The sequence below is a fragment of the Typha angustifolia genome, chromosome 11, assembly GCF_048772165.1.
Source record: "Typha angustifolia cultivar Huaian chromosome 11, ASM4877216v1, whole genome shotgun sequence".
In the NCBI taxonomy this organism is placed as follows: domain Eukaryota; kingdom Viridiplantae; phylum Streptophyta; class Magnoliopsida; order Poales; family Typhaceae; genus Typha; species Typha angustifolia.
Genome location: NC_133249.1, coordinates 4,047,627 through 4,068,163, shown reverse-complemented (window position 1 = coordinate 4,068,163; position 20,537 = coordinate 4,047,627). Strand labels below are relative to the sequence as shown.

General features: G+C 35.4%; 1 protein-coding gene across 4 annotated transcripts; it reads left to right on the top strand.

The window, feature by feature from the left end:
- Positions 1 to 2,429: 2,429 nt before the first annotated feature.
- Positions 2,430 to 19,039, top strand: LOC140769717 (ubiquitin-like domain-containing protein CIP73). Of its 4 annotated transcripts, none has more exons than XM_073110560.1 (16): positions 2,430 to 2,587; positions 3,551 to 3,685; positions 4,745 to 4,864; positions 6,044 to 6,149; positions 10,841 to 10,956; positions 11,052 to 11,123; positions 11,216 to 11,356; positions 11,520 to 11,598; positions 11,685 to 11,863; positions 13,302 to 13,466; positions 13,550 to 13,621; positions 13,696 to 13,825; positions 13,926 to 14,405; positions 15,564 to 15,868; positions 15,987 to 16,063; positions 18,551 to 19,039. In XM_073110560.1, exons 2-16 carry the CDS (start codon positions 3,557 to 3,559, stop codon positions 18,561 to 18,563), a joined length of 2,184 nt encoding a protein of 727 aa, XP_072966661.1. In that variant the 5' UTR covers positions 2,430 to 2,587; positions 3,551 to 3,556; the 3' UTR covers positions 18,564 to 19,039. The 4 variants fall into 4 exon arrangements, with proteins under 4 accessions (XP_072966661.1, XP_072966662.1, XP_072966659.1 ...); XM_073110561.1 differs by having other exon boundaries at positions 11,213 to 11,356; positions 13,696 to 13,768; XM_073110558.1 differs by having other exon boundaries at positions 11,213 to 11,356.
- Positions 19,040 to 20,537: the final 1,498 nt, after the last annotated feature.

Genomic DNA, 20,537 nt, shown 5'->3' with positions numbered 1-20,537 from the left:
GTTGCTTATCCAGCTATGTTTGCTTTGAGTTTCGGAACACCCTCCCAATTGACTCTTAAACGGATTCAATAATTAAACATTTTTTTTTTAAAAAATAAATTTAATTAAGTTTACTCTTTGAAAAATTAGACTTAGTCTCAAATGAAACAAAGCGTAGATTCGAGTCAAGCTTACTTTTAAACTTGAATTACGCTTGAATATTCTTACCATTTAACAAGCAGCTTAAAATCAGCTCAAAACTTAGCCTGAGCTCGCTTGAATTGAATCCATTCAAGCTTGATACTTTCTGATTGTTAAACCACCCCCCCCAAAAAAAACATTAATTTTTTCTTCTTATTTTTTATTTTTATTATTTAGTTCTAAAAATAAATTAAATAAGTGATTTTTTATTTACTAAAAAAATAAGTTTTACTTTCTTTTTAAAAATAATTAATTCATTGAAGTAAGATATTACATCGAATTTTGTTGTTCGAATTTGGCTCAATTTTGCCTCTAGATAGACTAATAGATAGCTACAAATCCTTAAATTTAAAATAACTTAATACTGGATTATACGTTTTTTTTTACAAGAGTATACATGAATTCAAATAGGCACGTATTAAATCCTAGCTCCTTGGCTAGAAGCATGGTCTTATATATTGCATGTTTTAGGTTTGACTTATATTTATATGTGGGTAGTATAAGGATATATTTATCTTTCAACAATTATAACAAAATGTTAAATGTGCATCGGCAAAGAATGATAAACTAATTGACCAAATTAATGTATATATTTATTGTTAAGTTTTTTATTTGTACTAATATAATTAATACATTATGTTTTAAAATATATTTTGTATTTATGTATGAGCATGTGTATACGCTATGACAAATTACAAGATGTTTGAAATGAAAAATTAATTTTAAAGTCAAAGTATTTTATACGGTTTTAGAATCATCGTTGAAGTGCCCAAATGGTATCATTATGGTCAAAATATTATAAAAAAATAACTCAATGACACGTGAGCAATTACTCTGTATCCAACTTGTAACATCCTGTTCCAGTAAAAAATATATATAGTGAGCGCACATGCCTGGCACATGCGCTACCCTACTCTTCCCTCCCCCTTTCTTCTTTTCCTTCATTTTCTTTTCTTTCTCTTCTTTTTTTATCCCCCTCCCCCTCTTCTTTTCCTTCGTGCACTGCGCACACTCCCCTTGACCCTCTCATCCTTCTAGCATGGATCTTTAATTGATCTTTCCGATGACACACCAATCTGATCCCTCGTTGCTATCAAGCTCTCTCCTCCATGTCAATCATGCTTCTTCACTGGTCAGTCAACACATCATGTGCCTTTTCCCCCAACCGAAGAGGAAGGCCAACAATCGAGTAGTCAACTGTCGGTGTCGGCAATCGCCAACAGCCCCTCCCTTCTTCCCCGGCATGCCTTAGGTGAAGATGGGAGGTTGGCTGTGAGGTTGGGCTGGGTGTGGCCCAGCCCACTTCGGACTTGGGTTGGGTGTGGCCCAACCCAAGTGGTAGGTTGGGTTGCAGCCCAGCCCATGTTGTTTGGGGTAGGCTGTAGCCTAGCCCAAGAGGCTTTTAAGCATTACAAGGTTAGTTTCTTTAGAGCCTTGGGCTTAATTTGATGGACTTGTGTTGAAAACTTGGGCTTTGAGGTAGCCCAAGTAGAGTAATTTCTCCTTAATTATTTTAAATTACTTGAGTATCTCTGATTATTTTTACATGGTTTGAAATTTTTCTATGTAAAACGTTTTGTGTTTGCGATTGTCTTTTTCACGCTTTATCTTTGGTATTTTATTATTGATAGTGTATTACATATTCTATTTCTTTCTTATACTTTTACATGAGCAATAAATAGTCAATATACACTTTCTATAATTTTTTTATTGTATAATAACTCAATCTTCTCATCTAGTCCCCACTCTATTTGTGCATCAATTAGCATATAATTTTTTATGATAAAATGTGATTATCTATAATTATTAGCAACTCCTTTTCTCACTTTTTATATAGATTTTACAATTTATTTTTTGTGACGTATTAATCTTTCTAATATATAAACAAAATTCTCTCTATGAACTATTTGTTACATAGAAAATATTATGTGATTAATTTTAAACTCTTTGGTGAGCATTCTAATTTTATTTTAGAGTAGAGAAAGAGATAATATTTAAGAGTAAGATGATCATGCCATATTTTTCATTAATATTAGTGAGAGGAGAGGAGAGGAGAGGGAGATAGATGTTAAATAGTTAAACGCATCAAAATGTTAACAAAAAAATCCTAATTAATTTTCGATTTTATTTAAATAACTTACTATTTCACCCCGCCAATAGCAAGCAGCGCCTCTCTCTCATACGTAATTCCAGATAAAAAAAAGTAAGAAAGAAAAATATTTTCTACCGATATAATGATTACTCATGGGACAGAAACGACTGCGAAGGGGAGAGTCAGAGACCGAGAGAGAGAGAGAGAGAGAGAGAGAGAGAGAGAGAGAGAGAGTAGAGTCTACAATCCCAGGTCCTCTCTATCTCCGTTCAATCTCGCATCGAGGATTGACTCCGACCTCTATCGCCGTTCAAGGTAATGAAGAGCTCTATCAAAGCGATTCCTTGCGTGGTCTTGAATCGGATCCTATTTGTCGATCTAGTTGAATTCGTTCCTTGCTATCTCGTTCTGTGTTCCTCAAAGATCTCGATCTTCTCAGTAAAAAATGCATTTGTAGGTGTTTTTTTTTCCGGGTAAAGTGGAGCTTCTGAGTGCTACGGTGTGGTTTGATCTTTCGGGAATGACATTTCTGATCGATTTTTTTTCTAGATTCTTGGGTTTACTTTTTTCTGAGCGTCATGGATATCCATTATATCTAGTGGTTTAGAAGTTTGATGGAGTGATTGCAGTGTAATTTTGTGGCTGCTTCAATTCGGAAGTTGCTCGAGGATTGCATATGCTGTAAAATATTAACTGAAGAATAAAAAATGTTTTGTACTTTGACTGGGAAAGCAATTTATAGGGTTAGATGAACAATGTCGGCCACAAGGCACCTATGATGTCGGCACTAGGTTTTTGCTAAACTTTGTATTTTGAGAGGAGTGACATTACTTTGTTACTGCAAGTCTTTAGAACTCTTTAATGGAATTTTGTGACTTATGTTGCGCAAAATAATCAATCCTGATTTGCTTAGAGAGCAACCTCAATTGCTAGGAACTAGGAAGTATAATTGGGTGCAGTACATCCTGTATTTGTATTTGTACATCAGAGCTTTGAATTATAATTTACAGTGCATATTGTATCTGTACATTAGATTATTGAAATTTATTTAGCTGACGTATAGAAGCCTAATTAGATAGAGTTAATAGTCATTATCACATGATTGATAGCTGCCAAATAAGGAGATATGATTTTGCATGCACCAATTGTTGACTGAATTTGAGTGTATCTCGAAGTGCTTGACAGCAAGGAACCAACAATTATTTAGAATTTCATATTGTCAACACTTATAGGTGAATTTTAATATCCACACACAACCAGTGTGCTCTTGAATTTCAGGAGAAGATGGGGAGCAATAGGGTGTCTGAAGTAAGTACCTCACACGGTGATGTGGCTGGAGATTCTGAGACTACTGTCGACATAAAAATTAAAACTTTGGATTCTCAGACATACAATTTGCGAGTGAATAAGTGTGTAAGTAATTCATGTTTGTTTCTTTACATTTTGCAGTCCAGGTAGCTTATTGGTGTTTCACTACTAGTATTTATGTTCTTTGTATCCATTCATATTCTTGTGTTTTTTGTTTTTCCTTTCCCTTTTCTCCTGTTACCTTGTTTTCCCTTGTTTTAGTTCTAATTTAGCAGTGGATAACTTCTTGGCACACTTCATTTAACTTGTTATGTTTTGTACAATTTTCATGGCATTCTCGTGATCTGGTCATGTTTTGCATTCTTCATAGGTGATAGTTTATTTCTCTGATTCTCTGTTTACCCATACTTGCTAGAATATCGACAAACTATAAAAGTTTAATCTCAAGGTAATTGTACTTAAATTTATCATAATTGCTATAACTGAGAGTCCGCATCTTTTATTTATTCATTCTCTTGATAATTTCAGTGTACTGCATTTACCGTTTTTGGTAGCCTTGGATACAAGTCAAACATTACATTCTGGTTGAATTAATTTTCTTTTGTTTTTCATTGTCTTCCCTCGGCACCTTTCATCTATACACTTTTGTGCACTTTCCTTGGGATGCCAATTTTTTTGTCAAGTTAATTATTATAAGTTAAATGAAGTTGTCAAGGATTATCTGGTCTTTTTTGTGGTTTTCTCCCTAGATCATTTAACTGAGACTATGGTTTATGTCTGAATTCTGAACCTAGTTTGCTTGCATTCTCCAGTACTTCTCCTCCTATAGTGCTTCTTTAGCAGAAAAAGGAGAAAACAAGGAGAAAAGGTAAGTGTGATGGAGTTGAAAGGAGAGAAAGAAAAATAGAGAGAAGAAATAGTGGAGATTTAGATGACATGATAATATAAAAAATTAACAATGACAAAATAGGGGAAACTGAAGGAAAAGTACAATATCATCTTACCATATCGCACTAATGTCACACACACACACACACACACACACACACACACACATATATATATATATCTTTTCTGTGGAGACAAAGACAGGATTGCTTTTCTTCTCATTTGTCATCTTACCAGGTTGGCATTGCTACTTCCATAATTTGATCTTCCTTCCAGGTACCAGTTCCACTTCTGAAGGAACAAATTGCCAATGTAACTGGGGTGGTATCAGAACAGCAACGCCTAATATGTCGAGGAAAAGTTTTAAAAGATGATGAACTACTTTCTGCTTATCATATCCTTATCTCATTATTTGTTATGCATTTTGTTTCTATCAAGTATAGTTGTAAATATCTAAAATCTGAATTCATAAGTATGTGTACCATTCTTTCTCTATTGTGATTGCATGTGTATCTTAAATACTGACACCTTCAAAATATGCTTCTGAGAATGACTGTATGTTATCTATTAGGCAGTGCATTATTGCTCATCTTAGAAATTAACCTCCATAGGTGTGAATCATCATGCATGGCTTACCAAGTGACCATGACTTAGATTCTCACATACTGATGCAAGATTGCAAGGATTATTGTTCTGTAGCGTGATGGCAAGCACACCAACAATTGCTATGCCTGGCCATGAGAACAGTATGGTGATACTACTTTTGGAATCTAGTTATTGTAACTTGCTGTTACTATTTTCACTTTGCTGTATTAGAAAATTTGTTTGGTATGAACCACTGATACAGTGGTGGTTCCAATTATCTTCCCTTTAATTGTTACAGATTTCTCTTGTGTACCTGGATTTTGTGCTTTGATCTTAGAGAATTTGGGAAATCCAAAACTAGATAAAATCAGAGTTTCAAGTTGGGAAAACTTGTTTGAGATGAACTACTACAGGGTGAACCTACATGATTCTCCTTTCACAATATTTTTCTAATTTCCTAGAACTTTCACAGATGGAATTAAAAATTCTGTTAATTGGAAAATTTACATATTCAACTTAGTCACAACAATCTAGTGATTTTATGCCATCCTTTTGGGTTGGTGCTAGGAGGTATAATATACACCCCAAGGATAGTCTTTCTATTAATGTATAAAAACTCAACTTCTTTTAATAGGTATGTTCTTTAACTAAGATACGATATTAGACTCAAATAAGTATGTCTAGATTACAGCGTTCAAGTTTAAAAAAGAAATAAGCACTTAGGTAAATTCTGTTTCTCGATTTGCTCAGTAGTCAGCAAACTTTTCTATGCAGCTCTTATTTTGCATTGAGCTGAAGTCTGTAATTTATTTATCTCTTTTGTATTCAAAATCTTTCTCTTCAAATTTCTGTACTTCAGGTGTCTTGATAGTTAACTCTTTGGTCTGTATATCTAGTAACCTGGATCTATAATTCTTCTCAACTCTTTTCTGTGTTGTTAATTACTTGATCAATTCAAATTTGCTGTTTCTTAATACAAATGATTTAGATGTTGAAGATGGTCATACATTGCATCTGGTTGTTAGACAACCAAGTCAATCTTCACCTTTTGTATCAACCAGTTATACAGGGCTGGGAAGTGTATCAGGCCATCCAGGTTTACCCTTTTTAAATGAAAGATACTCTATGCAAATACTACTTGCGTAATTGTGTGTGTTTGTCTTTCGATACATATTATATACATCTTCATAATTCTGTCTAGTGTCTACATATTTATAGTTTAGTTGTATATATATAGACTGTATATATATTGATTTTCTCTTTGCCTTTCTTTTGGAAATGCCCATGCTAGCTTTGTAATCTGTAATTGTTAATATGAAAGACTGAGTTTATATAATGTATAGATAGAATCTTCTAAAGAATTTGAACCTCTATTTGTCATGTATATGTCATTCTGTAAACATCTGCTACTAAAATCGTGTTTTTTTAGGAACTAATGCCATGAACTGAATTTGGAATCATGACTCTCTATGTACGCTATGAACTTTAGATATATGAAGCCTTTAGTTTAAATTATCAAATCTAAACAAATAAAAGAACTAAATTTATATCAACAATTCCAAGTTAATTAATAAAAACTCCAAAAGATAATAAAGTATTTCAAAGTTAGACAATCAATGTCTTTCCAAAATAATACTAAAGCAATTAATGCGACTAAAGGAAAAACCAAAGTTCTAAGTGGTGGTAAAAGAGTCCCAATGCACCACATTTATTTACTACATCAATTACCATATAAAATGTTATGAGAGTTTTATAAGCTGAAAACTTTTAGCTCAGTGATGAATCCATCCTAAATAAAACCAAAATCCTTAAAGTATGATTTAAAATCCAAAGCTCAATAATTTTATAATACCTGAATAATATCTCATGTAAAGTGATAAAATCATAAAACTAAGCATGCTCATAACATGAATAAGAATGTATGACCATGAGTAATAATGTCCGAGTAATAAAATGATAATATGCTTAATTTTTATAATGCAGAACTTCTCAATCTCACATAAATGTTATTTTTTTTTGTTTGTGTTCTTAGATCCACATCAACTAGAAGTCACTCGCTAATTAGCGCACTTGATTCTTTTCCTCGTAGTTGATCTAGTTAGAGTCATCAAGAGATGTTACTAGGTGATAAATACGACTTGTTTTCCTTCCAATCGTTGAGAGAGATTAGAATCACCACAAGAACTTTTCAATAAGTATGTTTCATCTATTTCAAGGTAGATTTGAATTACTACGGAAAATCATAGAATGATCTATACTTGAATTGTTCTTTGGTCATACCGAACCCGTAGCTAAATGTTTTGCTAGATGCACATGACCAATATATTTGAACTTTTGCACGAAGATAAAATATCACGAAGAATTATGTAGCATAAATATATCATTTGCACGAAGAACATGATTTATGACAAGTAGTATGCACATATTTTTTCAAAATATAGAGTGGAGTAAAACTAAGTGAATCCAATCATCTATAGCCCATGCTAAATAACTCGAATCAATAATATAAATGCAAGAAAAAACCAAATTTAATCTATAAATTGGGTCGGTTGAAATCCAAAACTACTTGGGTTCACCTATTTACTCATATCAGCTAGGCCCCTTGGCCCAACCTATCCGAGTCAAGCTGGGCTACAATTACCCAACAAAGTATAATGGGTTAGCTTGTTACAAGCCCAACTCATCTTAACACCCAACCATAGTTCTTCACCCCTCTTGATGGAGAGGAAGGAGAGGGAAAGGAAAATGCAAGCCAGGAGAGGTGGTTGTTGCCGTTTTTGCCTCTACTGCTGATCCACATTGACCACACAAGAAAGTCCCTTATGACCAAGGTGACGAACACCAGAAAGAGGTAGGCCGATGGTGATCGAGCACTACTGCATTGTCGATGATTGGAGATTGCTCCTTCGGGTATTCGAGCCATGACGACTCCAATGAAAGGCACCTACGGTGCAAGGTCATTGATGTGAAGCTTCCATAGCCGGTGTGACGTCGACACGAAGTCACCGACCGGTGATCACTCCGACAAAATCAAAAAATACAAAAATTTAGAGACATAACTATCTATTATATTAAACTCAAATTAATTATGATAGGTGGAAGATGACTCATAGATGAGTTGCGAGGTGGTCTCCGATTAATTTGATGGCTAGATACGACCATTCAAATATTGACGAGGTAAGCAAGAAGAAAAAGAATAAGAAGATGACAACAGTGTAAGAAGAAGAGGAGGGGTAGGGTTTTTCTATGTAGGAATTTTTAGAGTTTGTTGTTTAGGAAACAGATGATCTCGGCAAAGGTACTCATGTCCACCTCTTCGTCACTAACAGATGAGAGGGAGGGAAGGAGACACATGTAATGAACATGGTCCTTCCTTTTTTTATTGTTATGAACATGGAAGATGACTCAAGTTAAAAGACCAAATCTGTGTTTTTATTAGAAGTTCCTCTTTATTTTATTAAGCAACCATAATGAGACTGGGCAAGTGATAACTAAACTTCCATACTTCAGGTTGAGATTGTGATTCATGAATAATGACACTAGTGAAACTGATAGTTAAATACTTTTCAGAAGGTTGTCTTTATCTACTTAGAAAGTACTTAGCCTACCGTGGCCATATACTAGACAACCTATTCAGATTCAGTTATTTTCTAAGTTTTATCTTTTATACAATCTGTAATCTGTCGTCTGAAGGTGATTTGACTTGAGAGGATGGACAAGTGGGAGAAGATTGGGTAAAGCAAAAGAATAAGTACTTGGAAGTTTAGCAAGATGATTAAGTGTGAAGGAATTAGGGGTAAGAGATTCCTAATTATTTTTGTTGAAAATTTGATCATGCTTGGTTCTAGTTCCTGTGACCAGACGCTAGACCTAGAGAGGATGGAGTCGAATCCAAACAAAATCCGCAAATAATTCTAGTCCTAGATGTTCTTTTTCTGAAATCAGCAAATGACTAGAGATCCATGAGGAAGAAATAATACAAGTCAAGCGCATAGAATTTATCAGATTAGAAACACAAGAAATTTCCTACTTCAAGATCCTTTTCTCATAAACCAAGGGACCATGTTTAGGCGAACTAGTCCACTATTAACTAAGCAAAATATAAGTGGTCCACCAGATGCATAAACTGAAGTTATTTTCATGTCTTCCACCTTCATTATGTAACTTCTTCACATCTTGTCTTGTATGAGGGTGGTCTAGCATTCTGCTGTTAGAAGAGGAAGTTCTCATTGGAAAAGCACTTGAATCTCAGAGTGACTTGGAAATCTAAAATCACAAGCTAATCAATCAATGAAGAATAGATGTAGATTTCTTGTGTTTTGCAATATGTTAGATTCAACCCCAATGAAATAACTTGTGCTTTATTCTTATAATGTCTCTCCCTTAATAAAGATAAGCAAGGATTTATGCTCTGTTGAAACGGGGAGTGCCGATGGTTTGCTGGCATAGATGTGCCAAGTGACAAGGTGGCACTGGTGATGCCTGACAGAATCCTCGTGTTGTGGCAAGAGAGGGAGAGCCAAAAAAGACACAATCTAGAGGGAAAGGCCAAAGCAGAGATGCAAAAACATGCGAAGGGGAGCATAGGGCATTGCTTGAGAGAGAGGAGTACGACGCAGCAGAGGAATAGTGTAGGCCAAAATGACGGGAAAGAAGAATAAAAGGAAGAATAGGTAGTTTGATTCAGGTTGGACTTAGGAGTTAGGTCCCTGCCAGGACCAAATGTGTCACCTGGTGTTGTGTGTGCTGGGCGGCAGAAAAAAAAATCAACAGTAAGGGCCAACAATTTCATTTTATTTTATCTTGCTAATGATGATTATATGAAGATCTTGCCGAATCCATACTAAATTTACAATGGTCAATAATCAGTTAGGCTAGGAATATGTGGATAGTTATTATTGAAAGGCTAACTGATCAAGTTCAAGCCCGGATAAAATCAAGATTGTTCAAATATCATCGTTGATTGATCAAGCTACAGAAAATTGCTCAGATAGATCATAGAGAAATGAACTATGAAGGTCTTTGAGTTTCAGATCCAGAAAATTCTTTTCAATAGACTTGAAACCACACTAATTTTAACAATGGTCAATTAAGTTTCTCAATCGATTATGCTAGGAGTATTCAGATAGTGATTATCGAAGGGCTAACTGTTCAAGTTCATAGCCTGGGATAAAATCTTGATTGCACAACTTTCATGGTTGATTGCCAAGCTACAGAAAATTGCTCAGATAGATCACAGATAAATGAAATATGAAGGTTGTTGAGTTTCTGATCCAGAATCTTCTTTTCAGTGGTCTTGAACTGCTGCATGCTTTCCTAGAAGACTTGAGTCTCAAGATTCATTATCTGTTCACGTGAAAATTTCCAAGGCATGCATTTGCAAAAGACTTCGTAAATTGATTACAATGAAAATTTATTCTAGGTGGTTCTTTCAGCTTTATAGGCCAAGACTTTCTTTAGATTTGAGACTATTTATTTTGTTCAATAAGATAATTTAGAATATGTTTTGTGTCTTTTGGTTGGAAGAAACATGGGAAATGAGAATCTTGATGGAGATTTTGAAGGAAAATCTTATCAAAAAGTGAGATTGACAATTTACTTGTGTCTGTCATTCCGTCTACTGATGGCTTGACTTGCTGCTGCTTACACTTGCATTTAATTTGGTTGTTCGTTCAATCATTCTGTACCACATTCTCTTTTTTTGGCTCAGACATTTTAGAAATTTATCTTTTACTATGCTGGTATTTTGAAGTTACAAATGTGAATTAATTTTGCTTTATACTACAGCTACAATTGCTGCTTCAAATGTTGCTCAGCAGCATGGCATCCCAGTGACACGTAGTATTGTGCTTGAGGCTATTAATATAGATCAAGCGAACAATAATGCTCCACATATTAGTCAGGTGAGGTGGCAAATGTTGAGCAATTTTTGAATTGATAATTCAAAGTAGTGTGATGCTGTTGACTTTTCTCATATGTACTGTGACCGTTTGAACAGATTATTTCTAGTCTCCTCAGTTTAGTTGATACTACAAATACTGAATCCCAGAATTCCAGGGCGGATATTATTGTAAGCTGCAAGATGTGGATATGATAAGTTGATAACTCACCTAGATTAGAACCACTTATTTGATAAGATTCTATTAAACTAATGGTCAGCAGGGTGCACGCAATTCTGGTGATAATGGGCCTCTAGATTCTAGACAGCCTCACCCGAGTCCTGCTTCTATGAGGGCTGGTCTTGACTCTCAGCAGTCTTCTTTTCGACTTCAATCTGAAGCTCTAGGATCTCAGCAACCAACTGTAAGTTTTAGTTCTCATGACAAAAATATATTTACTGTTCCAGATTAATGTCCTTCTCTGGGCAGGTTGTTTTGTAGCTTTCTAAGCATCATAATCAGATGAATAACGTTAATGCATATGGCCTGTGGTTGAACTATGTTTATGGGGAGTAATATATCTGCAGGTCATTCCTGATTCTCTGGCCACCTTAAATCAGTATCTGGAATTCATGAGGGATGAATTCATGCGGGCAGGTTTCAGTGGTAGGTCTGATTTCCTTATCAAACTTCATATTAGAAATTCCTTATGCCTGTGAAACTTTAGTAACTCAATCACATGCCTTTTGCAGGAAGGAGGGCGAACAGTGATGCAGAGGCTGTTGGCATGCAATCCACTGAAGTGCCGAATTATGACTACCAAACCCATTCAGCTTTTAGACATAGTGTTCTGCCAACCCCTGCATCTTTAGCTGAGGTTGTGCTCTCTACAAGACGACTTCTCATGGAACAAGCTGCAGGATGCCTATCCGTATGACCTTGCTCTCTCCTTCATTATTATGATTATAATTACAATTATGTCGTGGTTGCTCATTGCAGTAACATATTGCATATACTTTAACAAGAATGTCGGATTAGGCGAATGATCACAATCGCACTCTGGGTACTGGGCAGCTGATGCCTAATTCAGATGGCGAGTTTTGGCTTTTTGGCCGAAACAAACTGAAACTCTTGCTTTTAAGTTAAATGGGTTGAATCCGTGAGGAATCCGACTCGGAGACATCAATTATTTGATGTCCTCAAGTCCCACATCCCATCTCTTCAGGTGCTTCTCCAATGTAGATCCGGCCTCCATCGACATCCCATCTCCTGAATATGCAATTTTATTTTATTTATTTATTTTTCCTTTCTTCTTTTGCTCTCTCTCCAATGAGATCCCCACGCTCTCTTTCCCTGCCACCCTCTCCTTTCTCTACAGCACTCTCTCACTCTCATCCCTCTTTCTCCCTTTTTCTTACTCTCCTCCCTCTCTCTTTCTTTCTCTCTCCCTCTCTGTCCTGCAGCAATCTTTTTGCTGCAGTAACAGAGAGAATGAGAGTTGTTAGGGAGAGTGAGTAGAGAGAGCAAGAGGGAGGGGTGGAGAGGAGTTAGGAAAAGAAAAATAAAACCAGTAATCATTTTTTGTTCATCTTAATGTTCAAACATGTGGGTGTCATTTTTCTGAGTTGCCGATCTTACCGATACATATCATTTTTCTGATCTATTGATCGTGATACTGGTACTCAAAACCTTGCTTTTAAGGTTTAGTGGAGAACAATGTTTAGTAACTCAAGAATGTAACCACAAGCTTGCTAAGTAGTTATTATGCATGCCAATGACTCAAAAGGAAGTCATGTTTCATAACTGTTTTGATCTTTACAATTTACTACAATTTTACTATGTACGGGCAGTATATAACACACAATTTATTTAATAGTGATTATAAGAGGACTGTTGTGATTTGTGATTGAAGAGGGAGAATTGTTGGATGGCTTTAGAGAGAACTCATGATTGAGAAATATGATGTTGCTCGAGATATTCGACATGGGAGCTTGTTCTTGCAAAATGCAAAGTACTATGTGGTTTTGTTTCTTATGAAACATTAAATGGAGAATTGGGTAATTGAGGAAAAAGTATGCATGGACAGTTATGGTCCACCTTTTTAAGTTGTAGAAGAATTTCAAAGAAAGGATGATTAGAGGATGGGTAGCTATTATGAGTTATGAGATCTGCCACTACAAAGAAATGCTCAATGGAATGAATGATTTAATTGTTTTGAAATACAATTTATTATAATAATTGCTTTTAGGTATCAAGTGAACATGACTCTAACCTATGTCATTGGACACATTATAAGTACTTCTGGTGAGCAAATGATACTTTAATTGCCTAGATTGTTGAGATAGTTGACATCTTATTTCTTGTTATAGCAACTAGCAAGGCAGCTGGAGGATCATACAAATATAACTGATCCCTTGATGCGGAGGAACCTTCAAGATAGTGTGATGAATTCTGGAGTTCTACTGCAGCAATTGGGTTCATTGCTACTTGAGCTTAGTCGCACTACGATGACATTGCGCATGGGTCAAGCACCTGTAGGTTTTATAAATGGCATTTCTTTTTTCTCCGTTTCAAATTACATTGTTTTGTGCAGTCTTAATAATGCTTTTTTCTCCAGTCGGAAGCCGTGATTAATGCTGGCCCAGCAGTTTACATATCCGGATCTGGGCCAAATCCTGTGATGGTTCAGGTCATATTACTTCACATTAACTGAATGAAGCCACACTTTCTATATTATTCATCTGTTAAACTTATTCTCTGCAGCCTGTTCCCTTTTACCCTGGATCAATTTCTCGTGGGCACACGGGAGCTTTGTATTCTGGTCAGGGTCTGCAAGGTGAACCACTTGGATCTGTAATTCGTCCTAGAAATATTGAGATACATATTCGCACAGGTGTTGTAGATCTTGCCTTTTCGCCAGTCTGCCATTCTGTTTTCATTTGTCTCTTTATTATTACGATCCAATTAGAAATAAAATCTTCTATTATCTGTAGGTCGTACAGTACCGGTTACTACTGCTGGGGAACAGGCTGGTGCACAGCAGTCACAGGAGCATGCAGATCCATCAAGCAATTCTTCCAGTGCAAATGCTAGTTATCAAGCAATTCCAGGTATATCGAGTACTGCACCAATTATGGAAGAGTCTGGAATAAGGGTATTGCCAATAAGGACAGTGGTTGCTGTACCTGCTGGAGTCGATTATTCCCCATCTGATTTACATGGTAGTGGACTTGGGTTAATCTACCCTCTACTAGCCAGAATTCAAAATCTTGGTACCGGGAATGCTACTGATGCAAGAGGTGATCAGTCATCAACTGAACCCTCTCAGGGTGTTAGCATTACCAATCAGCAATCAAATCTTGAACCTGCAATGCATACACAAAATTCAGAATCTAGTGGCAGATATCTTACAAGAAATGACAACAATTTACCTGCAAATTGTGAGCCTGTAGCTCCTGGGTTCAGTTATCAAGGTCAGTTTTGGTTACCTTTTCCTAATTCTGTCAAAGTGTTGTTCTGCCCTTCTAAGTTTTATGTGGGATTTAATCTGATACTTAAAGGAGCTTTATTATGGTCCACAAACTGTATGTGACATATTAGTTTCCTTAGCGATGACAAATCTTTTTGTGTGCTGATACTTGTCGCTAGCATACTTCTAAAGAGTTGCTTGAATTATTAGATTAAATAGTTTCAATGAGAAGTAAGAATTTGATGAGACAAAGAAATGGTTAAATCTTTTGCCTCCTTTCCTTTGTTGGTGTGGCTATATTTTTGCCAAGCATGCTAAGTTGAAAAAAAAAAAAACAGCATTTCTGTCTTATGTTGGAAATGGAACTATACTATTATTATAACAGTCAAACAAGAGTCACGAAAGCAGCCCTAGCCACTAGGTGCAGAAAGACTTTGTTGCACCTCCTTAATTAAGAAATAATTTAAAGAGAAAAGAAGTGCAGTCAAAATGTCAAATATATCTTCACAATATGTCCAACCCAACTTGGATACTTCTGGAAATCAGTGACTGCTACGAATTATTTCGAGTCCATAAACCAAATATGAATCTTTGCAATTTTTCACTTTTGAATAATGTGCTAAAGAGTGCATGACCAAGCATGGATTTAACTGCTATGGCACATCCCATGCCAAGGTTATGTGCTGAGCATCACTAATGGAAAAGAGATACATAAGTTGAGAAGCATGAATTCTGTAGTCGCCATACTTGAAGCTGTCCTTTTGCAGCAAAAGGAGAGGGAGGAAAAATTCAGAGAGTGGTCGGCTGTTGCTGCTGCAAGTGCAAAGGGAGCTGGGTTTTCATTTGCCTTTTTCACGAACTCAAACTACAACAAGGAGATTTTTTTTAAGGTTTATTTGTAATTAACTATAAGATAAAAGCCTAAGTGAGATTAACTTTACAAAAATACGGATTTTAGTTCTTCAGGATATAAACCCTCTACATAAAGGAGGGTTTGACATTTTTGGACTGGAATGTTTATGTTATAGAAGCAGATTTTTGAAGTTTCTATTCTTATGTCTGGTAATAGGTCACATGGATGTATTCTGTTGAAGGAGTCATTCGTTGTACCAGAATGTAATCATTTGTCACGCTCTAACAGCTTCATGGATTTCTACTGCAGGTCAACAGGGGCCACACAGTAGTAATGGTGATCCTGATGTTCAAGCCCATTTTATGCAGCAAATAGGCGAAAACTTAAACCAGATGATGGATAGAGTTGGTCAGTGGGTTAGAACTGAATCACTTACAGGTTCTGCTACAGATCAGATTGGCACAACCAGAAATGCTGAGATGCTGGAGGTGTCGGGGGCCAGTGAAGATGGTGTACTCTTTTCCAGCTTGGTTCGTCAGCTTATGCCATTCATATCTCAAGGCACAACAATACCAGATGTTCCAGTAGATAATCATAGTTCTTCAAATACACAGGTAAGAAAGAATTCTGTTTGCCATTCCTGTCATTCTATTAAGTGCCAAAAGCCACTTACGGCAGCAATAAAGTATCTTGGCAGTACATTACATTGGTAATGAATATTATTTTGTACAGACTGCAAGGGAGAGTGAGTCGAGTAGTTCTCAACACCGTCGTGAGCCTCTTGAGGGCCCAAATACTAAACGCCAAAGGTATGTTTGTGACAAACTTTTGTCATTAAGATGTCCTATGATATGCACAATCTCAGCATTACTAAATGAAACTGTTCATTGCTTTAGAGGCACCTATGAAAGTTTTAGTGGCCTTTTTTTTCAACCAGAGCAACAAAAATGGTGGTAATGTTTTACCTTTCCTCTAGGCATTTGGTCAAAAGAAGTATTAACCTTTTATGGTATTCAAGAATACTTTTAAGTTTTAACATAAGGTGCATTTCAAAATGATAAATCCTTTCTGGAGAATATTGATGGACAAATCAAAGGTAAGTTGTGACAGTGGTACAAGTAATGGCCATTTCGACATCTTCATCTTATTGCTAGAATGCTCTGATCAAAGGATTGACAGAGTAAGTAACCGCTCTTTGCAGTGGCTTTTCAACCATTTATTTTGATTTGCCTATAAGGTGAGTCTGCATGGCTAAAAGATAGACAACTACAAAATATATGTATAAATTTACATATTCATACACATCCGCTATTAGGAAGTGTCTCATATGCAGTAAGCAAGGGTCGATGACCATGTATATGGTCTATTTGGTCAGGCAGGTGAGGTACTTATGTTGGGGACCTAGGAAAATGTTCCAGATTATGTTATATGTAGAAGTCATTTGACTGTCTGTGGTGCCGGTGCTCAAACAGTGAGGCTCGTGCCAGTCTAGGCTTGATATCTACAGGAACCCATGAACCAAATGGGTTACTTATAGGAAAATAATTTTTTTAATCAATATCCTAAACATGCGTTTTTGGACTTATACTAAGTATGTATATGTCCTATTTTAAGTTTTTAACACATTCAGACAGCATCTTCAGTATCTTGTATTTGCTATATTTTGTTTGCTGTCTCATGTTGAATATGATGTCTTATCTTTTGGTTATTATAGTATATAAAATATTCCTCCTGTACTCGAATAGGTTTATCAATAATTTGGTTCATAACATTATTATCAATGTAATTCAGCATCTTCAGTATCTTGTATTTGCTATATTTTGTTTGCTGTCTCATGTTGAATATGATGTCTTATCTTTTGGTTATTATAATATATAAAATATTCCTCCTATACTCGAATAGGTTTATCAATAATTTGGTTCATAACATTATTATCAATATAATTCAGCATCTTCAGTATCTTGTATTTGCTATATTTTGTTTGCTGTCTCATGTTGAATATGTCTTATCTTTTGGTTATTATAGTATATAAAATATTCCTCCTATACTCGAATAGGTTTATCAATAATTTGGTTCATAACATTATTATCAATATAATTCATCAATTTTGATGTAGCAATTCATCTTTCTGGAATTTTTTTTTTGTTTATCCCTTGACTTGTTATGCAAAATAAGTTAAGACTGCATTTGAAGTGGGTTTATGCACCCCCTTAAACTATGAGTTTTTCCAAAAGTATGATTAAAATTGAGTGAGAATGCGGGTTAATCTAGTTCTTCTCCTAATTTAGAATGAGTTGAAGCACGAAGTAAAATTAAAATTTTACCTTTGATAAGACCAAATGGCAGGATCTGTTACTTAGTATCTAGAAACATGCATTTCATAACTATAAATCTGCATTGCATACCTACAAGCAGGCGTTGCATACATACAAGCATGCATCGATGATATATATATACACATTGCGTAACCTGTAAACAAGTATTATATATATAAACGCTCGGATTAATAAAATGGACAAATTTATCAAAAAAACTCAACACAAGTGAAGAATAATTTGAATATTATTTTGGTGCTATTCATCCATGCACTAGAAAGAGATTTAGTCAATTGACATAAGATATCCTTATTTCCCACTTCTTGTTCTAGTTTAAGGAATGCTCTAATTAAAAATTGATGTATTAACGTAATGATGACACCATTTAAGCTAGTTTACAATCAAACACTCAAATTCTTTTAAACCCATTTAAGTTACCATATTCAAGGTTAAAAAATGAGAGCAGGCTAACTAGGTTTTAGAGCTACCTAACTCCACCTTATGTGCTAGAATAAGGTGTGTCATTTTGACTTTAATAGCCAGAATACTGATCCATCTTTCAGAATTATCATCTTAATCAACCAAGTCTTTTCCCAGACTTGGGATTGGCTAGAGCACAACTAATCCTTAAAGCTGTTCATTTTGACCTGTAGATTTACCCTTGTAATGTAGTACATTTTGTAATGTAAGTCTGTGATTCGTATTAAACAGACACTAGCAGAGATCCTATAAGTATGATCTTTCATTTGATTACGAACGGTTTCTAGAACGAAATTTTGTTCACCTTCTTTTCATATCTTAGTATTTATTTCTTGTATTCTTAAATTAATTTTCCGGGTTTGAACACTTGTATGCTGTCTTCATTTTGAAGTCTAATGCTTCAAATACGGTTACAAAATCTGTAAATTGTCCATATTTATAGTCCTAATCTTCCTGATTGGTCACAATATATCTTATCAGCTGAATTTCTCTTTTCTGCAGAAAGAATGATTGATTTAGATAGGCATGATTATTTGAGCGATGTTGATTGAGCTGAGGATGTGCATCATGATTGGCAATCTTAAACGCGAGAATGGACAGCATTATCTAAATCCTAGTGGCCATGATTGGATGATATTATCTGAACCCTGGAGGCTCGAATGACAAGCAAAGTTGGTGATACTGCAGTCGGATAGAGCGTACTGATGTTTCACAAGATTATGAATATGAGACCTCTGGGGAAAATCTGAGGGATGCATTCTCCCGTTTTCCTTTCTAGCCTGTTAGATTCTTTGCATTCTCAAACTCTGCTTATGGCCTTGCAATATCTAACCTTCACCATTGTTATCATTTTGTAATCAGACCATCAATTAGTTTTTTGACTGGATTTTCTGCATGCGTCGTTCACAACAAGCCGTTTTTTTTACTTCTGTAATTAGATGAGGCTTACTGATTATTTATTTGGTAAATCTACAGAATAGTTTTATGTCAGATATTTTACATTTATGGCTGCCATCTGTAAAGGTTAAAGTTGACTATCAAGCATGTTTGGATTTTTTTTTTCTAGGCTGTATAAAGTTATATAAAGAGACTAGCTCTCATATTGTTTAAGGTCAAACTGTGAATAAATTAAATCCCAATATTTTTATAGAAAATTTGAATAAATAATTTCTGTATAGGTTTTAACCAGTGGGCTGTAAAGGTGACCCAAGAAGGTTGGATTGGAGATGGGTAGGTTTGAGTGTTAATTGAACTCAACTACTTATGTGTAGCCGTGTGGGCTTTCTTATCTAGTTTCAAATGTTACAAGAGGAACCTACCAGGATTTTGGATTGGACTATTCAATTTCTGATGTCAGTTTGTCTGTCCAACCTGTATCCTAATTGAATGGACATCCAGTTTATATATACGTTAAGTATTAAAAGAGTACTATGAATTTCTTTTACCAGTTATTATAACCCCGCATCATTTATATCAGTGCAGTGTACGAGATTATTTTTCCACATTGTGAGATTATCTATTAGGATCGTATTTCTCCGCACTTTTAATAATAAATATAATAATTATAGATAATTTTAAATTCAATCAAAACCCATATTTTAATGTTATTTGTTATTTTAACATTAGTTTTATATCATATTAATTATAATTATTACCTTTTATATTAGTATTCAACTAAATATTAAATCTTAACCTAACCCGATTCGAATCTTAATCTAACTTGATTTAGTAACAAAACATTTTTTTATATTTTTTATATCTAACTAAAAGTTCACTCTCTAAAAAAATAAAAGACTAACTAATTAAGTTTATAGCTTAGTCTTAAATTAAACAAAGCATAAAATAACTTATATCAATATTAACTCTTATTCTAGTATTAAAAATTAGAATATTTATTTTAAAATTAGCCTTATTTTATAAGTGAACCGCCTTCCTAAGAGTCTATAGCTTATTATTATAGGTTAGACAAATAAATTAGTTAATTCTAATATATAAATAATTAGACCAACTAGTATCATAGTAGAACCCACATCAATTTTGCGGAAAGCCCACAAGGGATCCGATAATGTTGAACATATATATATATATATAATTCTAAAAATGAAAAGATAAACACAGCAAACATAAAAAAACAAGAACAACTCATTTGGGTCAACTGTGCTGTGGACTAATCAAGCAGCCCACAAAGAAACCGAAAGGATAGAGTTAGCTGCGACTGCGAGTCCTGCCGAAGTCCAAAAACAGGGGGACCCAACCCTTCCTCCTCTTCGCAGTGAAGAACCACCTCACAGGGGTTTGACTCCAAGAATAGGGTATTGGAAGGTAGACACCGAGAAGGAGCTTCACTCCGACCCGGGAAGCTCCGTTGGCTGCGGAGGCGGCGAGTAGCTCGCACGCCGAGTGTTCGACGAATCCTCGGGTCTCTTCATCTTCTTCGGTGAAGCCGGGTGGGAGAGTATGGTGGTTGAGATACCAAGAAGAGTAGCGG

What these genes read in the sequence shown, in the direction of transcription:
- LOC140769717 (XM_073110558.1), top strand. Translation starts at nt 3,557, where the DNA reads ATGGGGAGCAATAGGGTGTCTGAAGTAAGTACCTCACACGGTGATGTG. An exon ending in ATTTGCGAGTGAATAAGTGT is followed by an intron (nt 3,686 to 4,744) that starts GTAAGTAATTCA and finishes TCTTCCTTCCAG; the next exon opens with GTACCAGTTCCACTTCTGAA. An exon ending in TGCGCATGGGTCAAGCACCT is followed by an intron (nt 13,467 to 13,549) that starts GTAGGTTTTATA and finishes TTTTTTCTCCAG; the next exon opens with TCGGAAGCCGTGATTAATGC.